Below are 25,638 nucleotides of genomic sequence, written 5' to 3'. Positions count from 1 at the left end.
AAGGAAAATATTGAATTACATTTAAAATCAGAAGCAATGAGGTGACACTGTACAATTTAATGACATTCTTCTGAGGACTCAAGAGATCAGACTAAAGGCATTTATAATAAAATAAAATCTGCTCTTTACTTTCATGAAAGTCATTGATGGCCTCATCAAACAAGTAAACTAACTAAAACACAATTTCAATTCATAATAGCATTTAGTAAATGACTAGAAATATATGTCTTTATGACTCATCAACTGTTATTGGATTTAGGATCCCATAATAGTTACCTAATTATAATTACTACATGTCTATGCAGAAGAGAAATAATAATAGTGTCAGTTCTTTCCCAGGTACCAACCTACAAAGTTCTTTGCCACTTGTTATGAATATGACTTGAAATTAGCTCAGTAATATAATACATTATCTACGAAAAAAGTATGCCTCAAAATGTGTTTCTAATTCTATTTTGCTGGCATTAGCTTTTCCCATTTCTTTCAATGAGAAGTTCCAATTTTATGCTTCCTAGGCACACAACATAAAATTTATAACCTAAATCATTTTAAGTGTACAGAAGTGCTAACTATATGTACATTGTTGTGCCACAGATCTCTAAAATTTTTCATCTTGCAAAAGTGAAACCCAACACCCATTAAATAACTCCCTCCACCTCCTGGCAACCACCATTGTACCTTCTGTTTCTACAAATTTGACTATTCTAGGTATGTCATATACATGAAATCATATAATATTTGTCTTTTTGTGATTACACTATTTCATCTTGAAACTGTCCTCAAGTTTCCAGCATGTGACAGAATTTCCCTCTTGTTCAAAGCTATATAACATTCCATTAAATGCATATACCACATTTTGTTTTTCCAGTTATCTACCAATAGATATTTAGGTTGATTCTACCTCTTGGCTCTTGTGAATAATAATGCAATGAACATAGGTGTGCAAATAACTGAGATCCTGTTTTCAATTATTTTGGATGTACACCCATATGTGGAACTGTTGAATCATATGGTAATTCTATGGTTTTTTGATGAAACTGCCAATATAATATATTTTTTAATTCTTTTATAACCTATGGACATCATTTTTATGCATTTATTCTTATTATAGTACATCTTATAACTCAAATGATCTAATGGCCTCCTACAATTATGTTTTTAACTGGTGTACAGTTCTATGAGCTTTATCACATATACGTATTCTGTAAGCACTACCACATCGATACAGAAGACTTCTGTCACCCCAAGATACCCTTTCTGCTATCTCCTACTTTCTTTCATATGTTCATATCTCTGTGCTGGCCTTGTATCCAGAAACCTTGCTAAATAATTGGTTTTATGAGTTCTGTTTATTGGTTTGTTAGATTCTTTGGCGTTTTCTACATAAACAATTATGTCTGTGAACAGTTTTATTTTTTCCTTTTTAATCTATTTGGTTTTCTTTCCTTTTCTTGCTTATAGCACATGCTAGGTCTTCCAGTAGAATGTTGAATAGAAGTGGTAAGAGTTCACATCTTTGCCTTGATCTTCATTTTATTGGGAGAGTTTTCATTCAGTCTCTCACCATTAAGCATCACGTTTAACTGTAGGTTTGGAGAGATGTCCTTTAAAGTTGAAGAATTTTCCTTCTATTCCTAGTTTTCTAAGAGGCTTTTTTTTTCTAGAATGGATGTAGAATTGTGTCAAATGCTTTTCTACATCAATACAATTATCATGTAACTTTTCTTAGTCTGTTATTGTTGTAGATTACTTTGATTGGTTTGAAAATATTAACCCAGCCTTATACTTTCAGAATGAAGCCCACTGGTGATGATATATTATTCTCTTTACAAATGTATGGGCTCAATTCACTAATATTTTGTGGAAGATGTCTGCATCTATTTTTATGAGGGATTTTGGTCTGTACATTTTTTTTATACTGCTTTTGTGTGATTTCAGTAGCATGGTAATTCTGGTTTTGTAAAATGAGTTCAAAAGTGTTCCTTCCACTCTATATTCTCAAAAAATTTTATAGAATTGGTGTTATTTCTTCCTCAAATTCTTTTTTTTGTAGAATTCTCTAGTAAAAGTATCTCAGCCATATATTTTTACTTTCCAGTCAGAAATAGCTAAGATAGTAAAGGATAAAGGGGGCCAAATACATGTTGATGGAAGATGATTTGTCTTTGGTGACTGGCACACAAATGCAGTATGTGTATCATAGAGTATACAAATGTACACTTAAAACCTATATCATCTCATTAATCAATGTCACCCCGATAAACTTAACTTAAAAATGCTTTTCAATTGAATTCAATTTATTTAAATGTTAAATGACTATTTAGTTTATCAATTTCATTCTGAGATTTGGTAGTATGTTATTTTCAAGGAATTAATCCATTTCTTCAAATTGACAAATTTATGCACATAGAGTTTTCCCTAGTATTCCCTTATTAACTTTAAAATGTCTGAAGTATTTATAATAATATTCCTTCTTTAATTCCTAATATTGGTAATTTGTGTCTTCTATTTTTATCAATCTTGATAGAATTTTGTTTATTTTCTTTCTGAAAAATTTTGGGATCTGTTTAATCTCAGTCTACTGAAATTGCATAATGATGTGCCTTCATGTGAGACTGGTTTTATTTATTGTGCTGGGCTTTTGGTGTGCCCTTTAAATTTTGGGACACATGTCCTCTATTCTCATAATATTTAAAATTTATTTTAAAGTATTTATTTTCTTTTTCCCTGTTCTCTTTCTAGAACTGCTATCTTGGCTTTTGGACCTGTGTTTTCTAACATTCTCATTCATTCTGTCCTATATTCTATTTTTCCATCAGCTCTCTAGATTACCTCATCTTTACCTTTCAGACTTTCCCTTTAGGTTTTCACTTCTGCTATCATATTTTTGATTTCCAAAAACTCTTATTTGTTCTCTCAATGTTATTGTATAATAGCACCCTCTTTTTTGTTTGACAAATATGGTATCTTGTCTTATCTCTTTAATATTATTAGGACTTGCCATGTTTTCATTTACCATCATGCTCTTTGCTCCCAGGAGATTTATTTTTACTATTTATTTTGGCCACTTTTTAAATTGAGGTATAACTGGCATATAACATTTATATTAGGTTGGGGTTTAAGACATAATGATTTGATATCCATATATATTGCAAACTGATCATCACAATAAGTCTAGTTAACATCTGCCACCTTACGTAGTTACAGAACTTTGTTTTCTTGTGATGAGAACTTTTAAGATCTACTCTCTTAACAACTTTAAAATATGTAACACAGTGTTATTAACTATAGTCACCATGCTGTGCATTAAACCTCCATTTCTGGAAGTTTGTACCTTTTGATTTCCTTTATCCATTTGCCCACTTCTACCCCCGTCTCTGGCAACCACCCCTCTGTTCCCTGTGTCTATGAGCTTGAACTTTTTAAATAGTATTTTTCTTTCTTTTTTTTAGATTCCACATATAATTGAGAACATATGGTATTTGTCTTTATCTGAATTATTTCATTGAGCATAATACCCTCAAGTTCCATTCATGTTGTTGTAAATAAAGATTTCATTCTTTTTTTGGAGGGGGTGGAATTTATTTTACCTTCTATTTCTTTTTTATTTTTTATTGTATATTTCCATTACCATTTAGTACCCTCACTCACCCCTACCCCCAGCAATCACCAGACAGTTGTCCATGTAATGTCCCTGTAATGTTGTCCTTGTCTGTGAGTTCAATCCCTCCTCACCCTCACCTCCCCCCACCCCTTATCTGTCATCCTGCTATGGCTGAGTTTCATATATATATGAAACTGTGATATATATATCACAGTTTCTTTACCCATCTGTCTGTCAATAGACATGTAGGTTGTTTTCACACCTTGGCTATTGTAAATAATGATGCAACAAACACGGGGGAACATACATTTTTTCCAGTTAGTGCTTTTGTTTCCTTTGAACAAATACCCAGACACAGAATTGCTGGATCATATGGTAGTTCAATTTCAGTTTTTTAAGAACTCTCCACACTGTTTTCCATAGTGGCTGCACCAATTTACATTCCCACCAACATTACACAAGGGTTCTTTTTCCTCCACATCCTCACTAACACTCATGTCTTGTCTTTTTGACAATAGTCACTCTAACAAGTGTGAAATTACATCTCACTGTGGTTTTGATTTGCCTAGTTTGGATAATCAGTGACACTGAGCATCTTTTCATGTACTTGGTGGCCTTCTGTATCTCTTCTTTGGAAAAAATTGTCTGTTTGCATCCTCTGCTCAATTTTCTCTGTTGACCTATATGAGTTCTTTATACATTTTGGATATCAGCCACTTAACAGATGTGTAATTTGTAAATAGGTTCCTCCAATCAGCAGGTTGCCTTTTCATTTTGTTAATAGTTTCCTTTGCTATTCAGAAGCTTTTTAATTTGAGCTAGTCCCACTTGTTTACTTTTTTTTTGTTACCTCTGCTTTTGGTGTCGAATAAAAAAAACCACATAGGCCTGTATCTTTTATGGTAGAAGTTTTACTTAGAAGTGTCATTATCTACTGCTTTCAGAAGGGGAAGAAAAAGAGTGAGAGAGAGATGAATGGAGGTACAAAGGGGGAAAATTAACAAGTACCTATTAATAATAACTTTAAAAGTTAATGGATTAAATGCTCTAATCAAGAGACATAGGTAGCTGAATGGATAAGAAAACATGACCCACATATATGCTGCCTACAAGAGACCCACCTGAGAAAACTACAGGACACTTAAGAAAATAATTAAAGGAAGAAACAAATAAATGAAAGCATACACTGTGCTCATGGATTGGAAGAATTAACATCATCAAAATGTCCATATTACCCAAAGCAATTTATAGATTCAATGCAATCCCTGTTAAAATACCAATGACATATTTCACAGAATAGGAAAAACAACATTTCAAAATTTATATGAAACCATAATGACCCTGAATAGTCATAGCAATCTTGAGAAAGAAGAACAAAGTTGGAGGGATCACAATACCTGATACCAAACTATATTACAAGGCCATGGTAATCAAAACAGTCTGCAACTGGCATAAGAACAGACACATAGATCAATGGAACAGAACAGAGAGTCCAGAAATTAACCCAGTCTCTATGGTCAATTAATATTTGACAAAGGGAGTGGAAGCATAAAATGGAGGAAAAATAGCCTCTTCAATAAATGGTGTTGAGAGAACGGGACAGCTACATGCAAAAAATGAAACCTAAGCACCAACTTATACCATATATACAAATAAATTCAAGGTGGATAAAAGACTTAAATATAAGCCGTGACACCATTAAAGTCCTGGAAGAGAACATTGGCAGGAAAATCTCACATATTTCATGCAGCAACATTTTCACTGATATGTCCCCTACAGCAAGGGACATAAAGGAAAGAATAAACAAATAGGACTTCACTAAAATAAAAAGCTTCTGCATGGATAAAGAAAACAGCAGTAAGATGAAGAAAGAACCAACCATATGGGAAAATATATTTGCCAATGATAACTCGGACGAGGATTTGATCTCCAAAACTCACCCAACTCCACTCTGGGAAAACAAACAACCCAATTAAAAAATGTGCAAAAGACCTGAACAGACACTTCTCCCAGGAGGACATACAGAGGGCCCAGAGACATATGAAAGAATGCTCAGCATCAGTAGCCATCAGAAAATCAGAATGAGATACCACTTTACACCAGTCAGAAATGGCCACCATAAACAAATCAACAAACAACAATTGCTAGTAAGGTTGTGGAGAAAAGGAAACCCTAGTCTACTGTTTGTGGGAATGCAGACTGATGCAGCCACTGTGGAAAACAGTAGGGAGTTTCTTCAAAAAAACCAAAACGAAACTGCCTTTTGGCCTGGCAATTCCACTGCTGGGATTATACCTTAAGAATCCTAAAACAGCAATTCAAAAGAACCTATGCAACCCAATGTTCAAATAGGATCACAATTTATAATAGCCAAGTGCTAGAAGCAACCTAAGTGCCTATCAGTAAACAAGTGGATCAAAAATTATGCTACATTTATACAATGGAATACTACAGCAGCAGAAATAAGGAACTCCTACCCTTTGTGACAACATGGATGGAAATGAAGAACATTATGCTAAGTGATATAAGCCAGGCGATAAAAAACAAATACCATATGATCTCACCTATAAGTGGAACCTAATTAACAAAACAAAGAAGTGAGCAAAATAGAACCAGAGACATGGAAATAAAAAACAAACTGGCAGTTACCAAGGGGAGGGAGGTGGGAGATAACATGGAAAGAAGGAGAAAGGGCAAATAAATGAACAGGTATAAAGGGCCCATGGAAAAAGCCATAGGGGGTAGGATCAAGAGTGAGAGGCAGAGATGGGTGGGGCAGCAGGTGGGGAATAGTGGAGGAAAAATGGAGACAACTGTACTTGAACGACAATAAAAAAAATAAAAAATAGTAAACTTTTAAAATAAAAATAAGTTTTAAAATTAAAATAAAAAAGTTTTAAATAAAACTTTTAAAAATCTTTTTTTAATAAAAATGAATTATCATTAAAATAAGGAAGTGCCATGATCTTTGGTTGTGGGTTCATTCTTAAGATATAAAACTAAAAACTAACTGAAAGCCCTGAGCACGAACAGGGTGGATCAACTTTGAGCATCCTATAAAGTGATTTGGTTTGGCTAATTCACTGGGGAACACAATGTCAGTACGTCTGAGAGTCTGAGACTTCCCTCTTGAGACTGTTAGATTCCATCTGGATGCCCCAATATCGTCTGATGGACAAAAGCCTGGCTGCCAGCTTTCTACCAGCAAAGTGGAAGGAAAGAGTTGGGATCGCAGCATTCAAATTGAATCCAGCTGTTTTTAATATGGTGCTTTCTGATCTTAACTGTACCTGGGTTATTCAGTTCATAAATATTCTGTTTAACCCTCTAAAGAATAAAACCCCAGGCTACTTCTGAAGTAGAAGTAGGATATTTGCCTGATCAGCTAAAGTGAAGGAAGAAGAGGAACTGGAAATGGATTGGATTTAAAGCAGTAGTGTTGACTTTAGCAGATAGATTCTATTAGAGGTACCTGGTATCTTTGCAGTGTAAACTCAGCTGGTTCTCCATTTTTTGCCACTGCCAGTTTACAATTCTATTTTATCAGTTGTCAGATCATTTGATAATTTCCTTCTGCAATTTTGCTTACAAAATTTTGTCACTGTTTTATTTCTTCTCTGAGTCTTCCCACCTTTAGTTATTTTTAGAAGAGAGAAAAGATTTAAAGGTATTGGTTTTTTTAAATAGGATTTTGGAGAAAGAAAGTAATTATGCATATTCTTTCTGATAATTCTAACTCCTTATGGTACTTGATCTTTAATCCTACCATACTTCCAGAATGCATCAACAGGGGTAGTAAATTCTTCTTATTATTATAATACTCCTAATAAATATTCTGCTACTCTTATAGTTAACTATAATTGTTAACATATATTTCTAATCTCCAGTTCACAGTAAATAACTCCTAAATGAGCTTCAGAAAACTTTTTATTTTTGACTGACCTAAAGCATACTTCAGTACTCTTAAATATATATGACATAATCTATTTATTAAGTCAATATTTACTAAAAATTTAACATAGCCAGAATCTGTACTACACAGTGGGGATACTGAATTAAAAGACACACTTGTCTCCCAGGATTTTACATTGTAAGTAAATGACATACAAGTATGTATTTTTCAAATGCTGTACTAGGAAGAGGCTTAGTATTCTATGAAATACATAAATGACCACCTACTCCCACCAACTGATGCTTCAACTGAATCTTAAAGAACAAACAGGATTATCAAGGTAAATTAGTAGAACAGTCCAGGAAATTGGCTCAAAGAATGGTGGTATCAGTGACTTCAAAGAAGATAAATTCCCACTCTTTTTAACTTGACAGATTTTTTTTAGACAAATCATTAGAACATTCTGGCACAGAAAACACTAATACTACTACTTTTACCATAATTTTTATATGAGGATATATATTAAGATACATTCAAGATTTGCAGTAAGCCAATATAGAGCTAGAACTAAAATTTAAATTTGGGGGTTTTTAAAGTTTATAGGGGTGATATTGGTTAATAGGATTAAGTAGGTTTCAATTGTTTGTTTTCTGGTTACCATCAGAATGGCCAATTATTGGATAATTTCAACTCTGTGTTATGAAACTGTCAGTCACTTAGCTGTCTAATCTTTCTCAGTGTTGTATATAACTGCAGTAGTAATAATAACTAACATTCATTGTAAGGATTATAGTGTGCCAGGCACAGTAATAAAACTTTACACATATTTACCCATTGAACGATGAGTATTCTAAGGCTTAAAGAGGCTAAAATACTTTCCCAGGAATCTTCAGTACTAAGAGGTAGAGACTGAGTTTGAACAAAGGTCATTACTCTTAACTGATATGCTACACTACAAAGATATTACATTATGAAATTCCTTAATTTAGTTTAAAACACTTCAGAGTCTAGTTCAAGTCTATTTATACATCTCAGGTACTATGAGTTCCTAATGGTTACCTAAGTCACATAGGCCATACTTCTCCATGAATATTTCATATTCATTTCTCATTTTATTATTCAACAAAAATTTATTTATTAAGTAGACGATGTGTCAGGCATCATATTAGTGCTGGCTATAAGGAAATAAAAAACACACCCTGGCTGAGTGGCTCCATTGGTTGAAGTATTATCTCATACACCAAAAGGTTTTAGGATCAGTTCTTGGTCAGGGCACATATCTAGGTTGTGAGTCCAATCCCTGGTTGGAATATGTACAGGATGCAACCCATCCTGTACACTGTTTCTCTCTCCCACTGATGATGATGTTTCTCTCTCTCTCTCTCTTCACTTTCTCTTTGTGAAATCAATAAAAAAACACATCCTCAGGTGAGGATTAATAAAAAATCCTGCTTTTGCAATTAAACAGTTCATAGTCAAGACAGAAAAATCAATGACCACAATATAGCATGTATTGTTCATCAATTAAGGTAAATACTAGAATCCAGAAGAAATAAGTTTTTAAAAACCCTACTTATTACTGTAGAGATGAGGAAATGTTTCAAAAGGAGATGATGTGCAATCTAAACAAATATCAAAGTATAAGAAGGAGCAGGCAAAAACAAAAAGGAATGAGGGGCCTAATGCAGAGAGGACAGCATTTGTTTTTTTTATCCTCACCCACAAATACGTTTAATAATTTTTAGAGACAGAGAGGAAAGGAGAGAAAGAAACATCAATTGGTTGCCTCCATATCCACCCCAACCATGGATCAAACCAGCAGCCTAGGTACGTGCCCTGACTAGGGATCAAACCCACAACCTTTTGGTGTACATCAGGGGGTCCCCAACCCCTGAGCTGCTGGACTGGGCCACACAATGGCAGGTGAGGGGTAGGCAAGCAAGCAAAGCTTGAAGCTTTGCTACATTACTGTCTGAGCTCCGCCTCCTGTCCCCCATCCCCACCGTCCCCGGCCCTGGGTCTGTGGAAAAACTGTCTTCCATGAAACCAGTCTCTGATGCCAAAATGTTTGGGTGCTGCTGGTGTACAAGATGATGCTCGACCAACTAAGCCACCCTGCCATGGTGAGAGGACTGCACTGTAAAGGCTTGAGAGGACCTGTCTCTCTGACTGGAATTCAGACCAAGATGGCTAAGTTTAAATGCCACTTCCTTGTTCCTCACAAAAGTAAAAATATAACTACCATATTATCCAACGATTCCACTTCTGGCTATATATCTGAAAGAAATAAAAATCACTACCTCAAAGAGATACCTACACTCCATGTTCTTTGCCACATTATTCACAACGGCCAAGATACAGAAAACAACCAAAGTCTGTCGATGGATAAATGGAAAAAAATTTACAACAGAATATTATTCAGCCATGAGTAAGAAGGATATCTTGCCTTTCACAACACCATAGATAGACCTTGAGTGTATTACGCTAAGTAAAATAAGTCAGAAAGAGAAACTAATATTTTAAGTTCTTAACTCTGAAAATTATGGTGAAGGTAATGGGGAGCCTTAGGATGAGTTCAGGTAGTCAAATGTCTTTTTCTGGTTTACATGTCAGAAACAGTACTCTGGCAGCTGAGTTGTGAGAAGATAGTTTTGAAGATAGGTGATGGGAAGAAAAAGAAATACCAATTAGAAAATCGGTCCAGGAGAGAAATGAATGTGAACTCACACTGAGGTCAAGACAATGGGGAAAGGAAGGGTAAATTTTGAACTCCTTAGGAGAAACAATCTACATATTTTGGTAATTGGATCTAAGGTTGGGATAGAGAGACTGAAAATGATTATGAGGTCATCATACTAGGAAAGATAAAGAGATTTTGAAAAGAAAATAGTAAGTTTCATTTGAAACATACCAAGTTTGAGATATAACATAAGTGAGTAGAGATGTCTATCATGATGCAGAGTCTGAAACTCCTGGCAGATGTTAATATGTAGATTTGAGCTATAGATTTATAATTTATCACCATGTAAAGCAGCAGTTCTCCATTTTGGCTGCCCATCAGAGTCACCTGAAAAGCTTTCTGTAAATATAGAAGCCTGGGTTTTATCTTCACAGACTTTATTTAGTACTTCCAAGATAAGCCTGGAGCATCAATGTTTTTAAAAAGCTAAATATGTGACTCTGACGCATAATCACAATGAACACTAGTGGGTGATTTAACGCATGACTGTATTGGATTCATGGTTCTCAAACAGTATATTGCACCACATAGAGGATATCTGGAAAAAACTTATCAAATAGATTGGGATCATAATAACAACCAAAATTTATTAAGCACCTATGGCAGGAACCGTGCTGATGACTTTATGTATATTGTTTGTAGAGCAAGAGAAAGCAGAAAGGAATAAGATGTAAGTCAAGTCTCACCTCATCTACGATATCTTCCATGGTAATTTCAGTTTACATTGATGTCTCTCATTTTAATTCAGCATTTATAATATACTAGACTTATACCTGGCTATCTAATTCAAGTGTATATAACTCCAAGCAGCATAACACAATGGTAAAGAGCAAGAGCTCTAGAGCTAGACTTCCAGCTAGACTTCCCATGTTATCCTTTCCTTTGTTGACAATTTTGATCTTAAGCAAGCTACTTAGTTTCTTTTACAGTATACTATATATATAATTAAAGTATAATGTGTGTGAGTGTGTGTGTAAATATGTACTAAACACGGGTATATGTGTGTGTGTGTATATATATGTGTACAAGGTCTGTCTCAAAAAAGTCCAACTTTGTTAATAAAACAAGAATAGTTTGTATGACATCAATGTAATGTGGCAGCCAAAAAGAGTAGACTGGAATGTGCATGTGTGAACAATGATGACTTCACTGTACTAGTCAGTGGGGGTGTTAGATACCACTAAGTGAGTATGTATACTGTGTGGTCATCACATTCAAAATGATTGAGCGAGTGGAGCGACAAATCTACATCACATTTTGTGTTAAGCTTGAACATTCCTCCATGTAAACTATTCAGATTCAGAAGATCACAGCTATGTGCAATTGGTGATTGGCAGCTTCATCATGACAACAGCCCTCTCATGCATCATGTCTCATGCAGAGTTTTTGGCAAAATATCAAATCACCCAGGTGACTGAGCCCTGCTACAGCCCAGATTTGGCACCCTGAGATTTCTAGCTGTTCCCAAAACTAAAATTACTTTTGAGAGGGAAGAGATTTCAGACTGTTGATGAAATTCAGGAAAATATGATGGAACAGCTGAAGGCAATTTCAACAAAGGATTTTGCAGAGTGTTTTGAACAGTAGAAGAGACACTAGGAGAACTGTGTGGGGTCCCAAAGTGCTTACTTGGAAGGAAACTGAAGCATCATTGTGCTGTGTACAGTGTTCCTTGTGTCTTGTATCTTTTTCAATAAATGTCTCTATTTCTCATATTACATGGCTGGATACCTTCTGGACAGACCTTGTATATAATACTTTACATATATGATAATGTAAGTTCCTTCAAGTAATGGATTTGTTTTATATCTTTTGTAGCTTTTTCATAATTCTAGAAATTCGCATATTAGTTTCCCCATTTTACAGGTGACAATACTGAGGAAAGAGAGATCGACAGACATTGATTTTTACTGGCAATTCCTAAAACAGACATTGCCAGTAAAGTGGAAGAAATGGGATCCAAATGAGTCCGACTCAGATCTCTAGCTCTTAACTACTATGGTACTGCACTGCATCCCTCCAGGCTGCACAAGAGTCAAATTCTAAGTAGATTGAATGAGATTTGAAAGAAATCATAGGAATAGATGGTATACATTTACACACAGCACACTGTGCAAAGCACTTCATTGAAACCAGGCTCTATTGCCCTTTAGAAAGAGAACCTTGATAAAGAAATATTTGATTCTCTTATTCTTATCTATATTTCTGTATTATCATTTTTTTTAAAAGCTTAAATGGGGAAAGGATCACTTCACTAAAGCCTTTTATGTATTTTTAAGGGAAAATGTTTAAATATTTAAAAGTATTAAAGCAACCCACAAAGCCCAATGATTCCCAAGGTTTTTTGCAGTCAGAGCTCTATGATTTTAAACAAGAAGTGAAATTTTGTTTGCTCCCTCTCATATGAACAGCTCTTTCCCAAGTGGTGTGATGTCACAAGGGTTAATAATAGCAACCTCACAAGAACTTCTAGAAAATAGGGTTTCCTAATATTGCAGACATGTATTAGGAAGAAACAGAGTCTCAGTTCTCTGGGTTTGCTATTGCTCTAAATATAGAGGAAGAAGAACAAGTGTGTCTGATTTCATTTTTACTCACATCAGTTTTACTTCTGACATACTTTATAGGAACAATGTACTAAATGAGAGCATCTATTTCCATTTTTGTACAATTCCTATGTACAAATGTCATCTCCCTGGGCCTGATAACAAAAGTCACATCCCAGCTGTTATATCTAAAGGAAATCTGCTCTTGGATATTACCCAGCTTTTGAACTAGCCTCAGGCAATACTGGAATGCTTCTGGTGTATGGAGTAGATTTAAAGGTCATATTAAAAGTATTAGCAATGACGGTTTACTTTATCACTTCTAAATGAAAATATCCCTGTGACTTCCATTATTATAAATAGCAAGTTCTATTTTCAATTTTCCCTAAGACAAAGTCCTTATTATTCAAATATTCACCATAGTGACATGCGTCTTCATTGTATTAAAATGATCCCTTTAGATTGTCCTTGGTCTAGGAAATGTCAAAAATAAAGCCAAAGCTAAATCAGATTACCGACAATAAAATAGAGTTTACATCAGGGACAAGCAGGAGGTCTCTTAGGATCTGAAATCTAGGACTTCTGAGTGGTTGCACATAGACTGAGAAATGCTCTCAAATGCAATTTTGATAGAGAATTTTATTAAAATCCTTCATTTTGCTTCTACCCCCTACTTTGTCTGCTAACTACTAATAATCTACTCAGGAATTTAATTTTCATTTCCAAAGTCTCAGGAGGGTTAGAGCTATGAAAATGACTGTAAAATATAGGTACTCCTCTTTTGTTTTTTATTTTATTCTCTCCCAAGAATAAGTAGATCAGCATAGAAATGCTCTTAGTTTAGAAATCATAATCTAACACTTAAGACTCAACTCTATCTGGTCCCAACAAACCTTACCTATGATAATCATCTAATTTACCCCCTAGGCTATGGCCAAAATGAACTATTCCCTACTACCCAAGTGTATTACTTGCTTTCTGCCTGCCTACTTTTGCTCACGTTGTTTCCTTTGCCTGAAATGACCTTTCCCCTATCTTGGTCAGTCTTTAAGATCTACCTCAAAGGCTACCTTTTTCTTACTTCCCAAGTATTCCATCTAGCCTGCCTCTCCTCTCCTCTCCCCACTCAGCTTGAAATATCCTGCCCATTGTACTCACAGAAAAATACTTTTGCTATTTTCATCTCTTTTGAATTTCTGTGGCACTCACTACTTTCCTCACTGTGTTATAGTTACAGGCAATTACAGTACATGACTCACTAGCTATGACCTTCTGAAGGAAGATGGTCATACAACATGGGTGTTTATATCCTTGCCCAGTACTGTGACCAAAACACTGTAGGGTTTTGTATGATTGTTTGTTTTAACAAATCGAATTATGCTTGGGTTTGTTTGATACTGTGCCAGTTTGGGGGAAATAGCTGTAGATTAAGAAAATTGCTCAAGAGAAAACAACTAAAGTGCAAAAATGCCACAAAATGCAACACTGAACCAGTTAGATTTCATTCTAATGCCAAATTATTCACTTGTACTTAGACACATGACAATTTTTTAAGCAAATAGATGTTTTTTATATTAAATAATTATCATTGATTCAAAATATTATTCTTTATCAAATAGAAACTTGAAATGATTTATTCATATACAGTAATGTCTTTTTAACATATTGCATATTAGTATTTCATTTATAATAAAAATATCCATTAAAAATATAATTACTGAAGCAAAGTACATTTAACTTTCAGTGAAGTTTTTATTCATTTATTTTTGAAGATTTTATTTACTTTTAGAGAGAGGGAAAGGTAGGGAGAAAGAGAGGGAGAGAAACATCGGGTTACCTCTCACACGCCCCTACCTGGGGACATGGCCCAAAACCCAGGCATGTGCCCTGACTAGAAATTGAACCTGTGACCTTTCAGTTTACAGACCAGCACTCAATCCACTGAGCCACATCAGGCAGGGCATTGGTGCAGTTTTTATTCTGAGTTTTTTTATTATTTAAAAAATAACTCACATCATAAAATCTAAGCTATAGAACTTGTTTCTATTATTTTATTTAAACTTTGATTTTACTCCTTAATTTTATTCTTCAATTATAACTAAAAAAAGACCCAACACTGCTATTAAATTTTCCCAGAAGTCCAAACATTTTTTGGTCATGAATATACCTGGTATAACATTTAAAAAATCAAAGGGTCTACATACAGAATACTATAGAAGTTTAAATCAGCCTAGTAAGCAGACGCAGAAAACTTTAAACACAAAATTCTTCATCGTTTCAGTTATTATAGTCAGTAAATGTTGGAGCTCAATCAAAGGTAGCATGTTTTCTTTGCTTACCTTTTTTAAGTAATCATCTTTATTTGGTGTACCATGTTTTGACTCAATTTTTATTTGATAAGGAGAATGAGAGAGACGTAACCAAACTAATCTTCATGACTACCATTACCTACACTTGCCAATAGGACATCCTATCTCTTTGAATGCATATAATAATATCTGTCAATTGTTAATGTTGGCAGTGATGTGCTTGCTATTCTTCTAAGTGCTTTTATACAATGCACATTAACTCACTTAGTCTTCACAAGAACTCTTTGAGGTAGCTGCCATTACTAACCAACCCTACATTAACAAATAAGGAAACTGATTCCCAGCAAGGTTAAGTAACCTGCCCAAGATCACACCGCTGGTAAGTGGTATAGCTAAGATTTGAACACATGAATGTGGCAGTCTGGATGCTTAACCATCAGACTATACAAGCCAGAAGAATGTGCAAATCAATTTCTTATTGCTCTAATACAAGAAAACGGGTGTTTTGGAGGCACTATTGGGTAGCATGCCCCAGTTTGAGGTCCTGAAGAAACCAGCGTTTTGCATAAGCTCTATGCATCCCCTGATGCTTTCCACCAGCATACCAGTATGAGAGAGCAGAGAGCAGTCCCTGGATGTCCAACAGCCAGCTGGCTATGGCCCACTTCCATACTAGCTCCTCCCAGGTCCCTTTCTCAGAGCCTGCGGTGAACCTTATCTCCTCCACCACATTTTGTACAAAGAACTTCACAAATGACTTTGTTGGCAACAAACACTCCCAAACTTGCTACTCTTTACTTCTAAAAGTTTAATCCCTGTGAAGTCAAAACTCCCTTTCATAATACATAATTACCTATGCACAGCCTGGAATTAGACTGGATTGGTCACATTCCTGTTCTGAGCTAACTCTTGGGGTCCCTGCTTCTGCCACCTGCAAATGAGCTAGACTGACCTTCACTCTCAAAATAAATGAACAACTATGGCTTGTAAAATATACAAGGTCATTTTATTGATTCAATTTATAATGCCCTAGTGAAACAAATTAAGTGTTATAAAAGAACTTCATGCAGTTTTCAAAATTATTAAATGCTTGATTATATATATTGACTCAACCTTTTATTTCTCTAATACCAAGACATTTGCATGAGAAAAAAGAGTTATGAATAACTCATTATAGGATCATCAGTTTATAAATTAAAACTGATTGTAGCATACAACCATTGAAAGGTCAATTCAAAATGTAGACATAGCTCATGTACATTTATTTTCTCATTATCTTGGTAGCAGGAAACAACTTTTTCTTTTCTGTATTCCCTACAATAACCAGGACAATAATGTGCAAATGACCAGCTTGCACATAACAAGTACTGAATTGAACAGTTCCTCAAATAGTTGATCAAGACAGCTTATCTTTAGAAACCTTTATGATATGTAATGAAATGCACATATAAAGTGGTACAGACAGAGACAACCATTATAAAAAGAAGGTGACATATTGTTACTAGGCAGACTTACAATAAATTTCACCATTCAAAAGGTCAAGATCATCTTCCTGGACAGGCAAAATGATTGACATTACACTTAAATGCCTGTGACATTCTAACCAATCCTTACTTTTTAATGTATTTTGACATAGCAACAGAGAAAAATCTCTCCCACTTGTAAAAGAATAACTCTAAGAAAGTAAAATTTTTCATCTTATGAAACTTTTGAGATATCCTTATTTGAGTACCATTAAAGGAAAGTAACCAAAAAATCTTTATGATTTGGCTCTTTGGAAAGGTCATAAATAAAGTGAAAAGAGCAGAATGCTGTGAAGCCAATACTTAGAGGAATCCCAAAGCAATGCCAAGAAACAGAATGTACTCACAGTGACTAATACATGCAAATACTGAAAATAAATTCTAACAGATTAAACAGGTTTTGTAGCAACTAAAAGGTATATTCAAATCATTCCAAAACTAATCAAGCTTAAAATATGGCAATCTTCCCTACTAATAAGAATATAAGCTGGCTAAGTAGCCTGAATAACATATAAATTATAGCCAATATCAGTAGGTATAATTTTTCAATGAGGTTTTAATTAAAAAGGAGAATTGAATTAAATCACTGTTTCAGACTTCCACTTCAGTCTTTTGACAAATATATTCATTTTTAATACTATATCACTTCACCCTAAAGAAGCATTAAATCCTAATCATGCCTCAAAATCACAAACACAAAACTATCTTTCTGTTGAGAAATGCTGCAACATTTTCTCTTTTTGCTCATTTAATATGGAATGCCTAGTAAAGTAGCCACCAAGTCCTCTAAAACTGAGGCAGAACTAGGTATAACACCAAAAAATAAAAAATATTTTTTCATAATCTGAATGTTAAACCCAGGCACAGTTTGCAATTACTCAAGCATGTAATTCTCAGAATAGGCTACCACAGACCAAAGTTAATTAATTGTATTGTAACTCAATAGGTAAAAACAGTTTAACATAAGAGCGTTTCAGGATAAAATGGATACATAAATCCAAATTATTTGCTGTGATGATTCTCTACTCTTTGTAGTTAATATGCCAAATGTGGTCAAGTATTTTCATTTTGAAAATGAAAGTAAGCAAATGCAGAATATCTCTGGGTCAAAAACCTTAAACAAGCTTAAATGTCACAAGCTTTCTTTTAAAAAGAGATTTATCATCTGCTCTCACCTGTAAGCAATGCATTACAGATATCTACATTAAGAGGACAAAGAGCATCATTATTTCAATAGACCTGAGAAATTATTAAAACCAATGCCTTTTAAGACAGTTCAGATACTGAGATAGGAATTTCAGGAAACCAGCGTATAGCTCAGATGCTAATAAACGTGACTTTACTCATCACACTTGTGTTGCTGTGGTTGCACACTATAATGGTGGCAACGTCTATTTCTAACCAGGAAGTTCCAAATAAAACTGTTTTAATATGCCACTGTATAGAAGCAGGTAGATATGAAGTATCCATATCGGCTTGAACAATGCATGCTATTTTTATCATTCCCAATAAAAGATACAGTATTCAGCCTTAATCTGGAAAAATCTATAAAGCCCAAAACCCTGATTGTAACCACACACAAAGAATCTTTTCCTCAATCCCCACTTTCCCCCACAAAAGCTAAAGTAAACAAAAACTGAAATACATGTACACATTTCCAAAGTTCATATTGTTTAGTTGGTATCTATTACTCCAAATATTACTTGTTCAAATATCCTAAGGAAAATCTAATAATAAACAATCATATAGGTTAATATATTCCAAATGATTAAGGGCTATAAAAAGCATTAACTCTATAATCTAATGGTTTTATATGCATGAGGTCATACCTGATGACTTAGAGACTGAAAAGGTTCACAGGTTCCAGACTGCATGACCTTTCTATTTCCAGAAACCCCTAAAGATTGCATTTCCTGTCTTACAAAAGATAATCACAGCCATCTCTATGTCTCAGCATCTTCAGGGCTAGTGAAGAAAACATCAAACAACAGATCTGTCCATCAGTATCTTTTCCGATCTTTTTGTAATCCGTAATGTAGATATCAGGTCTCATATACAAGTACTGCTTATCGTCTCCCCTTTGCAGTTACAAACATGCTGTATTAAAGGAGGATGACACGGTCGTGTTTGCTATTTGCTGAAGCTGCTAATGCTCTCTGAAAATAGTAAGCTTACTGCTTAGAGCAATTCTGCATCATCAAACACAGAATGATCCACATCATCCAGGTTCCCCACTTCCACTACGGCAAAGATTTCAATTGCCAGGAGAGTTTTATATTTTTTCAAGTCTTTAAAAATAAGTAATGTTCTGTTTAATTAAGTATCAATGTGCCTGTTGCAAATAACATGATAAAATGGCAATTCTTAATTACTAGGCAGTTTTCTCCATACCTGATTAAGCTTTAGTATAATGATTTAACAAGAAAAACTACTTTTTTGCAACAACATGGATGGAACTGGAAAGCATTATGCTGAGTGAAATAGGCCAGGCATTGAAGGACAAATACCATATGATCTCACCTTTGACAGGAAGCTAAAGAATAAAACAAACAAGCAAACAGAATAAAAACAAAGACGCTGAAATAGAGAACAAGTGGGCAGCGACCAGAGGGGAGAGGGAAGGGAACTTAAGGGGAAAAAGGGGGGAGGGATTTTGAGGAACAAGTATGAAAGACACAGAGATGAGGACTGCGGGGGGGGGGGGGGAGGGGGGGGGGGACGGGGGGGGGGGGGAGAGAAAAAAATGTACTTGAAAAGTAACTAAATAAAAAAAAATTAAAAAAAAAGAAAAACTACTTTTTTAAAAGGGGATCTTCCCTCCAAACTTTGTGTATGATCAGTCATCCAACCTGTTAAAATGAAAAGTTGCTAAAACTGAAAATTTTTTATTCTGTCAATCTTTGATAATTGTGTATAACAGTAAACTGATAAGTAGATAAAAGCATTTCACTTTTTTCAGGAACTTTTTTTTCACATTCTCCAAATCAACATGCTGCAAATCAAAGTACCTTTTATATGTTTATTTAATATTTTCTGGAAAATACCATGTGCAAGTAGTATTAAATCCCAAAAGTGCATGGTAAATCTAGGAATGAAACCTATGTTAAGTTATTGACATTTTCCTTGTGATTTTTCACTGTCTTATTTATGCTCATCAAAGTTCCTATAATGCTTTGTTTTACTATAACATAGTAGAACCAGGAAATTTTTTTTTTTTTTTTCCCCCTTTTTTTTTTTTTTTTTTTTTCTTTTTTTTTTTCCCCCCCTTTTTTTTTTTTTTTTTTTTTTTTTTTTTTTTTTTTTCTCTTTTTTTTTTTTTTTTTAAGACTGATAAAGTAGTCCTTTAGGGACTGATAAACCAATATCCTCTATAATTATATATAAAAATACTTTTTCTTTACCAAGGGACAAAAATTGTGTTTTAAAAATAAAACAAAACTAGACTAATATTATAGCCAATCCCTCTGAATTTGAAATTAGAACAAGTACAACATATTATCCTAAAAGAGCTTTCCCATTATGGATAATCTGAGTTAATAAACACTTCATTTGTATGCCTATTAACACTATTGATATACCTGTGAAACAAACTAAATTAAATTTAATAACAGCTAAAGTGCTATACAGAAAATGTTTTTAGATAAATGCAGACTCGTAACAAATCACTATAATTTCCCTCCTCCCATTCACAACATTTGATAAGTATAATATGTATTATCGTGAAAACTAGTCAAAACGAGTCCTAAGTACTGGGCTTCTTTAAGGGGCTGGAGAGATGGGGGCAAGGGGCGATGCTGGTCACAGAGCACAAAGACCCAGTTATGGGAGGAAAGCTCTGGGGATCCAGTGCATGGCATAATGGTTACAACTGACAACATTCTAGTAAATACTTAGAAACTGTACTATGGTGCTAATCATTTTGCAATATAAAAGTATATCAAATAGGTGAGTGGCAAATCAATGTGTTGCACACATTAAACATACACACTGTTATGTCAGTTGTATCTCAATAAATTTTGGGGGAAAGATATTATACCCTAAAATTGTATAATATTTATTTGTACAAAGGAAGAAAATTAGGCTTCCTTAAAGCCTGATCCATACCCTCCCCTTAGAGAAATTACTGCCTCTAACTGCGTAAGTTGAGACGAAGCATTCGGTATTTTATCTATATGCACACAATGACCCACTTGAATGAAAAATCATATGCAGAGAAATATGTCTCATCTATGTAGTACTTATTCTCTTACTGCAATAAAAAATAGGTACTAATTCTTGAAGTCCTATCTTCTCACTAAGACTCTCCTAAACTACACCACATCCCTTTCTATAGTCACATATAAAATATTAAACACTGTCTACATGTCAGATACTGTATAGGTTCTGAAGACCTATGAGGACAAAAATATGTCATTACAAAAGCAGACAGATAATTAAACAAGAATGTTTTGTTTTGACAGAAAAAAACAAGAGATATGAGAGCAAAAGGGCATCTGACCCTGATCTAGAGAATAGAAAGGATCTCCCTAAGTAATTACTGTTAAAATGGAGAAGACCCTGAGCAGATCACACTGAAGAATGATAAACACGGCATGGTTACATTACAAAGGGTAAGTAGGACAGAAAGGTAAGCCAAAGTGCAATAACCCGAAGCCTCAGAAGCCACTCAAAGAGTTTGAGGTTTATCCTTAGGAGACTGAGAGGTCATCAACATGATCCATATTGTAGCTTTAGACTATCCTGGCTGCACTGGAGAGTCAACTGAGTAAACCAAAATTGGAGAAAGAGTGACAAGTTATAGAATTTTGAACAGGAATAAAGATCTCAGTAGGAATGGAGAGAAAGAGATTCCAGATATGCTTGTTGGTTAAAAGGGGTGGGATTTGGGCACTGAATATGAGAAATAAGGGAATTAAATGAGTTAATGAGGCCTAGTCTTAAGGCTACAATGACTTTTACTGCAGAACACAAAAATACACAAAATTATTCAATGTTGACATACTGAGACTTTTTAAACAAACTATCTCAACATCATCTAAATCCAGCATAAACTTTAAAGTAGGCAAAATAATTACTATATTAGAAGCATACAATGCTGACAGAATGAAATCTTAGTATTCTTCCAAAGAAAAAATCTGCAAGTATATTTCCTGTTGACTGATGGTCAGTTATGTTTTAAGTTTTAAATTGGGTTAAGGAGATTTTAAGTCCTGTTTTAAATTAATTAGATGAACTAGCACACTCACATCAAACATACTTCTTTCACAGAACATAAATCAAACAATCACCCACACTGCTCTGGCCATAGCCACAAACCAAATAGTTTGTCACACCTCCGTGTTTCTGTTAAAGCCTTTGTCCTTACAATGTTTTCTCCCATTGCTTCTAACATTAATTCCTTACTGTAAAAAAGTATACACAGAAGCAGAAAGGCTGTATTTTTTAACAACTGCTGTAGTTTCTGAATTTCATTCATTTCATGGTATGCTGCTTAAGTGCAATGAGGTCGCTAAGAATTAAAATATGGTCCCTGGCCTTAGACAGCTTGAAGTATGTTCAGTGAAAAAGAAAGCTGTAAACAGATAAGAACAGGGCAAGTATATAAGTTGTACATACAAGTTTCATGGGAGTTGAGGGTTCTGAACACTTGTGGAGGTTTTTCATGGTTAATTTTTTTAATTCAATTTATTTGTTGCCCAACCCATTTTTTGTTTGTTTATTTACAGTAAGCAGCCAAAGCATTGGGTCACATGTAATAAATGATGTATCTCAAAGTCACACATGTTCCAGAAAAAATTATTGGAGAATGTAGGTAAAGTAAATAATAAAAGGAAAGGTCAGCTGTGTGTCAAGAAGCCTCAGTGAATGTGTTAAGGTATGTTTCTTTTAAACCTGCACCCTAAGAGATACAACTTTGTTCATTTACCAAAGTTTACTAATGTATAGTATATGACTTCTGAGGTATTATTGTCTTTCAAGTCTATCACCTTGGAAAGATACATTGTAAACAGAAGTCCTTTTTGTGAACACAGTACCAAAGCTAGATGGGTTAGTTATAAAATTCAAATATTTGATAGTTCAAAGTAAAGATATCTCATCTGTATCTAGATAGGTCATCAGAGGTGTTAGACAAGCAGAACACCCAATTCCCTACATTGGGCTTGATGGACACTATCCGCATTTGTCCCAGTGACCTTCCTTTGTCCCTGATCTCCTGGCTGCTGACTATTCCTCTTAGCTGAACAGTCTTTCTTTAGCAATGTTAGTACTCAAATTGGTTTTAATGAACTGCTTTAGGTTTGGGGGTCATTTGGTCCTTTAGGCAATGTTTCATATCTTTCAATATTATGTGTTGGCTTTAAAGTTTAATTTTCATAAGGAAATCTCACTATCTTACATTCAAATACTTGGGGAGCAACTTACCATAACAAAAGTCTATCACAGTGCAGACAAGGAATATATCTGCACAATAGAATGAGTCAAATATTTTCAATGTTCAAAATTCCAACCTACAGAAAAAAGCACTACAATAATTATCCTTATATTTTTCTTTGAGTAATTTTATACTTCTAAATACTTATATAAATTTTTTGAGTCTCTGAAAAATGCTGCCCTGGTCAGGCTGCTTGGTCAGTTGGAGCTTCATTCTGTATAGTGGCCCAACCCCCCGGCCACTGTACTGGTCCTTGGCCTATTAGGAACCAGGCCGCACAGCAGGAGGTGAGCAATGGGTGAGCAAGTGAAGCTTCATCTGTATTTACAACTGCTCCCCATCTCTTGCATTACTGCCTGAGCTCCACCCATCTGATCAGGGGCAGCATTAGATTCTCATAGGAGCATGAACCCTACTGTGAACTTCACATTGGAGGAATCTAGGTTGCATGCTCTTTATGAGAATCTAATGCCTGATGATCTAAAGTGAAGCTGAGGTGGTGATGCTGGCGCTGGGGAGTGGCCACAAATACAGATTATCATTAGCAGAGAGGTTTGACTGCACAGAGACCATAACAATTTCTTGCAGACTCATAGCAGAACTTCATCAGTGAGTGGCAAGTGACAATGAAGCTGCATCTGGTGGCGGGATTCAAGTCAGAATCCGACACTTATTTTAGTCTGGGCATGGCCCACCCATTATTTTATTTACACTTCTGGCCATGCCTCTTTCACACACTGCACACTTGTCTCAGTCACAATTTCCGTAGGCCCACAAACTAACCCTACCCCAAATGAGTAAAAACAAACATTGCTGGAGAGCTGTTTTGGAAAGGGAGAGAGATCCAATGATGATGCAGAAGACTGTAAGACTGCGAACAAAAAGAAAGCTGCATTTAAAAGACCAAGATTCCTACTTAAATTACAGGTTCATTTTAACAGGTGATTCACATTTTCCAATCCCACTTTGTACAATATGTGGTGCCGAACTCTCCATCAAAGCCATGAAACCTTCAAAACCCCTTCACCACATGGAAACCAAGCACCCTGCATTAAAAGACAAGGCTTTGGAATTTTTCAAAAGAAAAAAACGTGAACGTGAAGAACGGGAGCAATTACTGAAGGCCTGACTTCTTCAAAAGTGTCTGCACTGAGAGCATCATTCTTAGTAGCTAACCGCATTGCCAAAGCTGAGAAGCCCTTTACCATTGGTGAGGAGTTGACCCTGCCTGCTGCTAAGGACATTTGTTGTGAACTTTTAGGAGAGGCTGCAATTAAAAAGGTGGCATGTGTTCCTCTTTCAGCCAACACCTAACTAGACGAATTGGTGAAACAGCAGAGGATATTGAGGCACAAGTGTTAGAGAGGATTAATGAGTCACTGTGGTATGCAATCCAGGTTGACAAGAAGGCAACAATGCTTGTTTTTGTGCAATGTGTTTCACGAAGACATTCATGGGGATATGTTATGTGCACTTTCATTGCCAACCCACACCACAGCTGCAGAGCTATTCCAGTCTTTGAATGATTACATATCAGGAACCTGAACTGGTCATTTTGTGTCAGTGTATACATGGAGTGGCTGCCGTGACTGGACAGCTTTCTGGTTTCACTACTCGGATCAAAGAGGTCACTTCTGAAATGTGAGTCCATCATCCATAGCAAAATCCTGGCTAGCAAAAAAATGTTACCTGAACTTAACAACCTTTTGCAAGATGTAATTAAAATTATCAGCCACATTAAAGTACATGCCCTTAACTCACATCTGTTCACACAGCTCTGTGAGAAGATGGATGCAGAGCACACACATCTCTTGTACACAGAAGTGAGATGGTTTTCTGAAGATAGATCACTGGCCAGAGTTTTTAAGTTATGAGAGCTGCTCCAGATATTTCTCTTATTTTTATTAATATTTTATCATTTTTATTGTTATTCTATTACAGTAGTCCCAATTTCTCCCCTATTGTCTTCCTCTGCCCATCCCACCCTGCACTCCCACAGTCAATTCTTACCCTGTTATCCATGTCTGTCAGTCATTCATACATGTTCTTTGACTAGTCCCTTCCCCTTCTTTCCACCATTATCCCCACCACTCTCCCCTATTCTTACTGTCAGTCTGTTCCGTATTTCCATGTCTCTGCTTCTATTTCACTCTTAGTTAATTTTGTTCATTACATTCCTCTTATGGGAAAGATCATTTGTCTTTCACGAACTGGCTTATTTCCCTTAGGAAGATATTCTCCTATTTTTTCCATGTTGTCACAAAAGGTAGCAGTTTCTTCTTTCTTTCTGCGGCATAGTATTCCATTGTGTAAATCTATCACAGATTTTTTATCCACTCATTTCCTGATGGACCCTTAGGCTGTTTCCAGCACTGGGCTATTGCACCTAGTGCCACTAATGAACATTGGATTGCATCAGTTCTTTTGAATTGGTGATTTGGGATTCTTAGGGTATATCCTCAGCAGTAGGATTGCTGGGTCAAAAGGCAGTTCCATTTTCACTTTTCTGAGGAAATTCCATACTGCTTTCCACAGTGGCTGCACCAGTTTGCAATCCCACCAACAGTGCACTAGGGTTTGCTTTTCTCCAC

General features: G+C 35.3%; 1 protein-coding gene across 3 annotated transcripts in view; it reads right to left on the bottom strand.

Moving 5' to 3' along the window:
• Positions 1-25,638, bottom strand: part of SLC4A10 (solute carrier family 4 member 10) — a 273,304-nt gene that overhangs the window by 178,448 nt on the left and 69,218 nt on the right. For 2 of the 3 annotated variants that reach the window (XM_037140406.2, XM_037140407.2), the window contains exon 1: positions 18,444-18,685. The exons of the other annotated variant lie outside the window; for it this stretch is intronic. In XM_037140406.2, coding sequence (XP_036996301.1) covers positions 18,444-18,524 — 81 coding nt within the window. In that variant the 5' untranslated portion in view covers positions 18,525-18,685. Of the gene's footprint in view, positions 1-18,443; positions 18,686-25,638 lie in introns of those variants that run through there. 3 annotated transcript variants of the gene reach the window in all.

Source organism: Artibeus jamaicensis, unplaced genomic scaffold (assembly GCF_021234435.1).
Source record: "Artibeus jamaicensis isolate MK-2021 breed Jamaican fruit bat unplaced genomic scaffold, CSHL_Jam_final contig_391, whole genome shotgun sequence".
Classification (NCBI taxonomy): domain Eukaryota; kingdom Metazoa; phylum Chordata; class Mammalia; order Chiroptera; family Phyllostomidae; genus Artibeus; species Artibeus jamaicensis.
The sequence above is the reverse complement of the archived record's forward strand: the minus strand, read 5'-3'. Positions and strand labels throughout refer to the sequence as shown.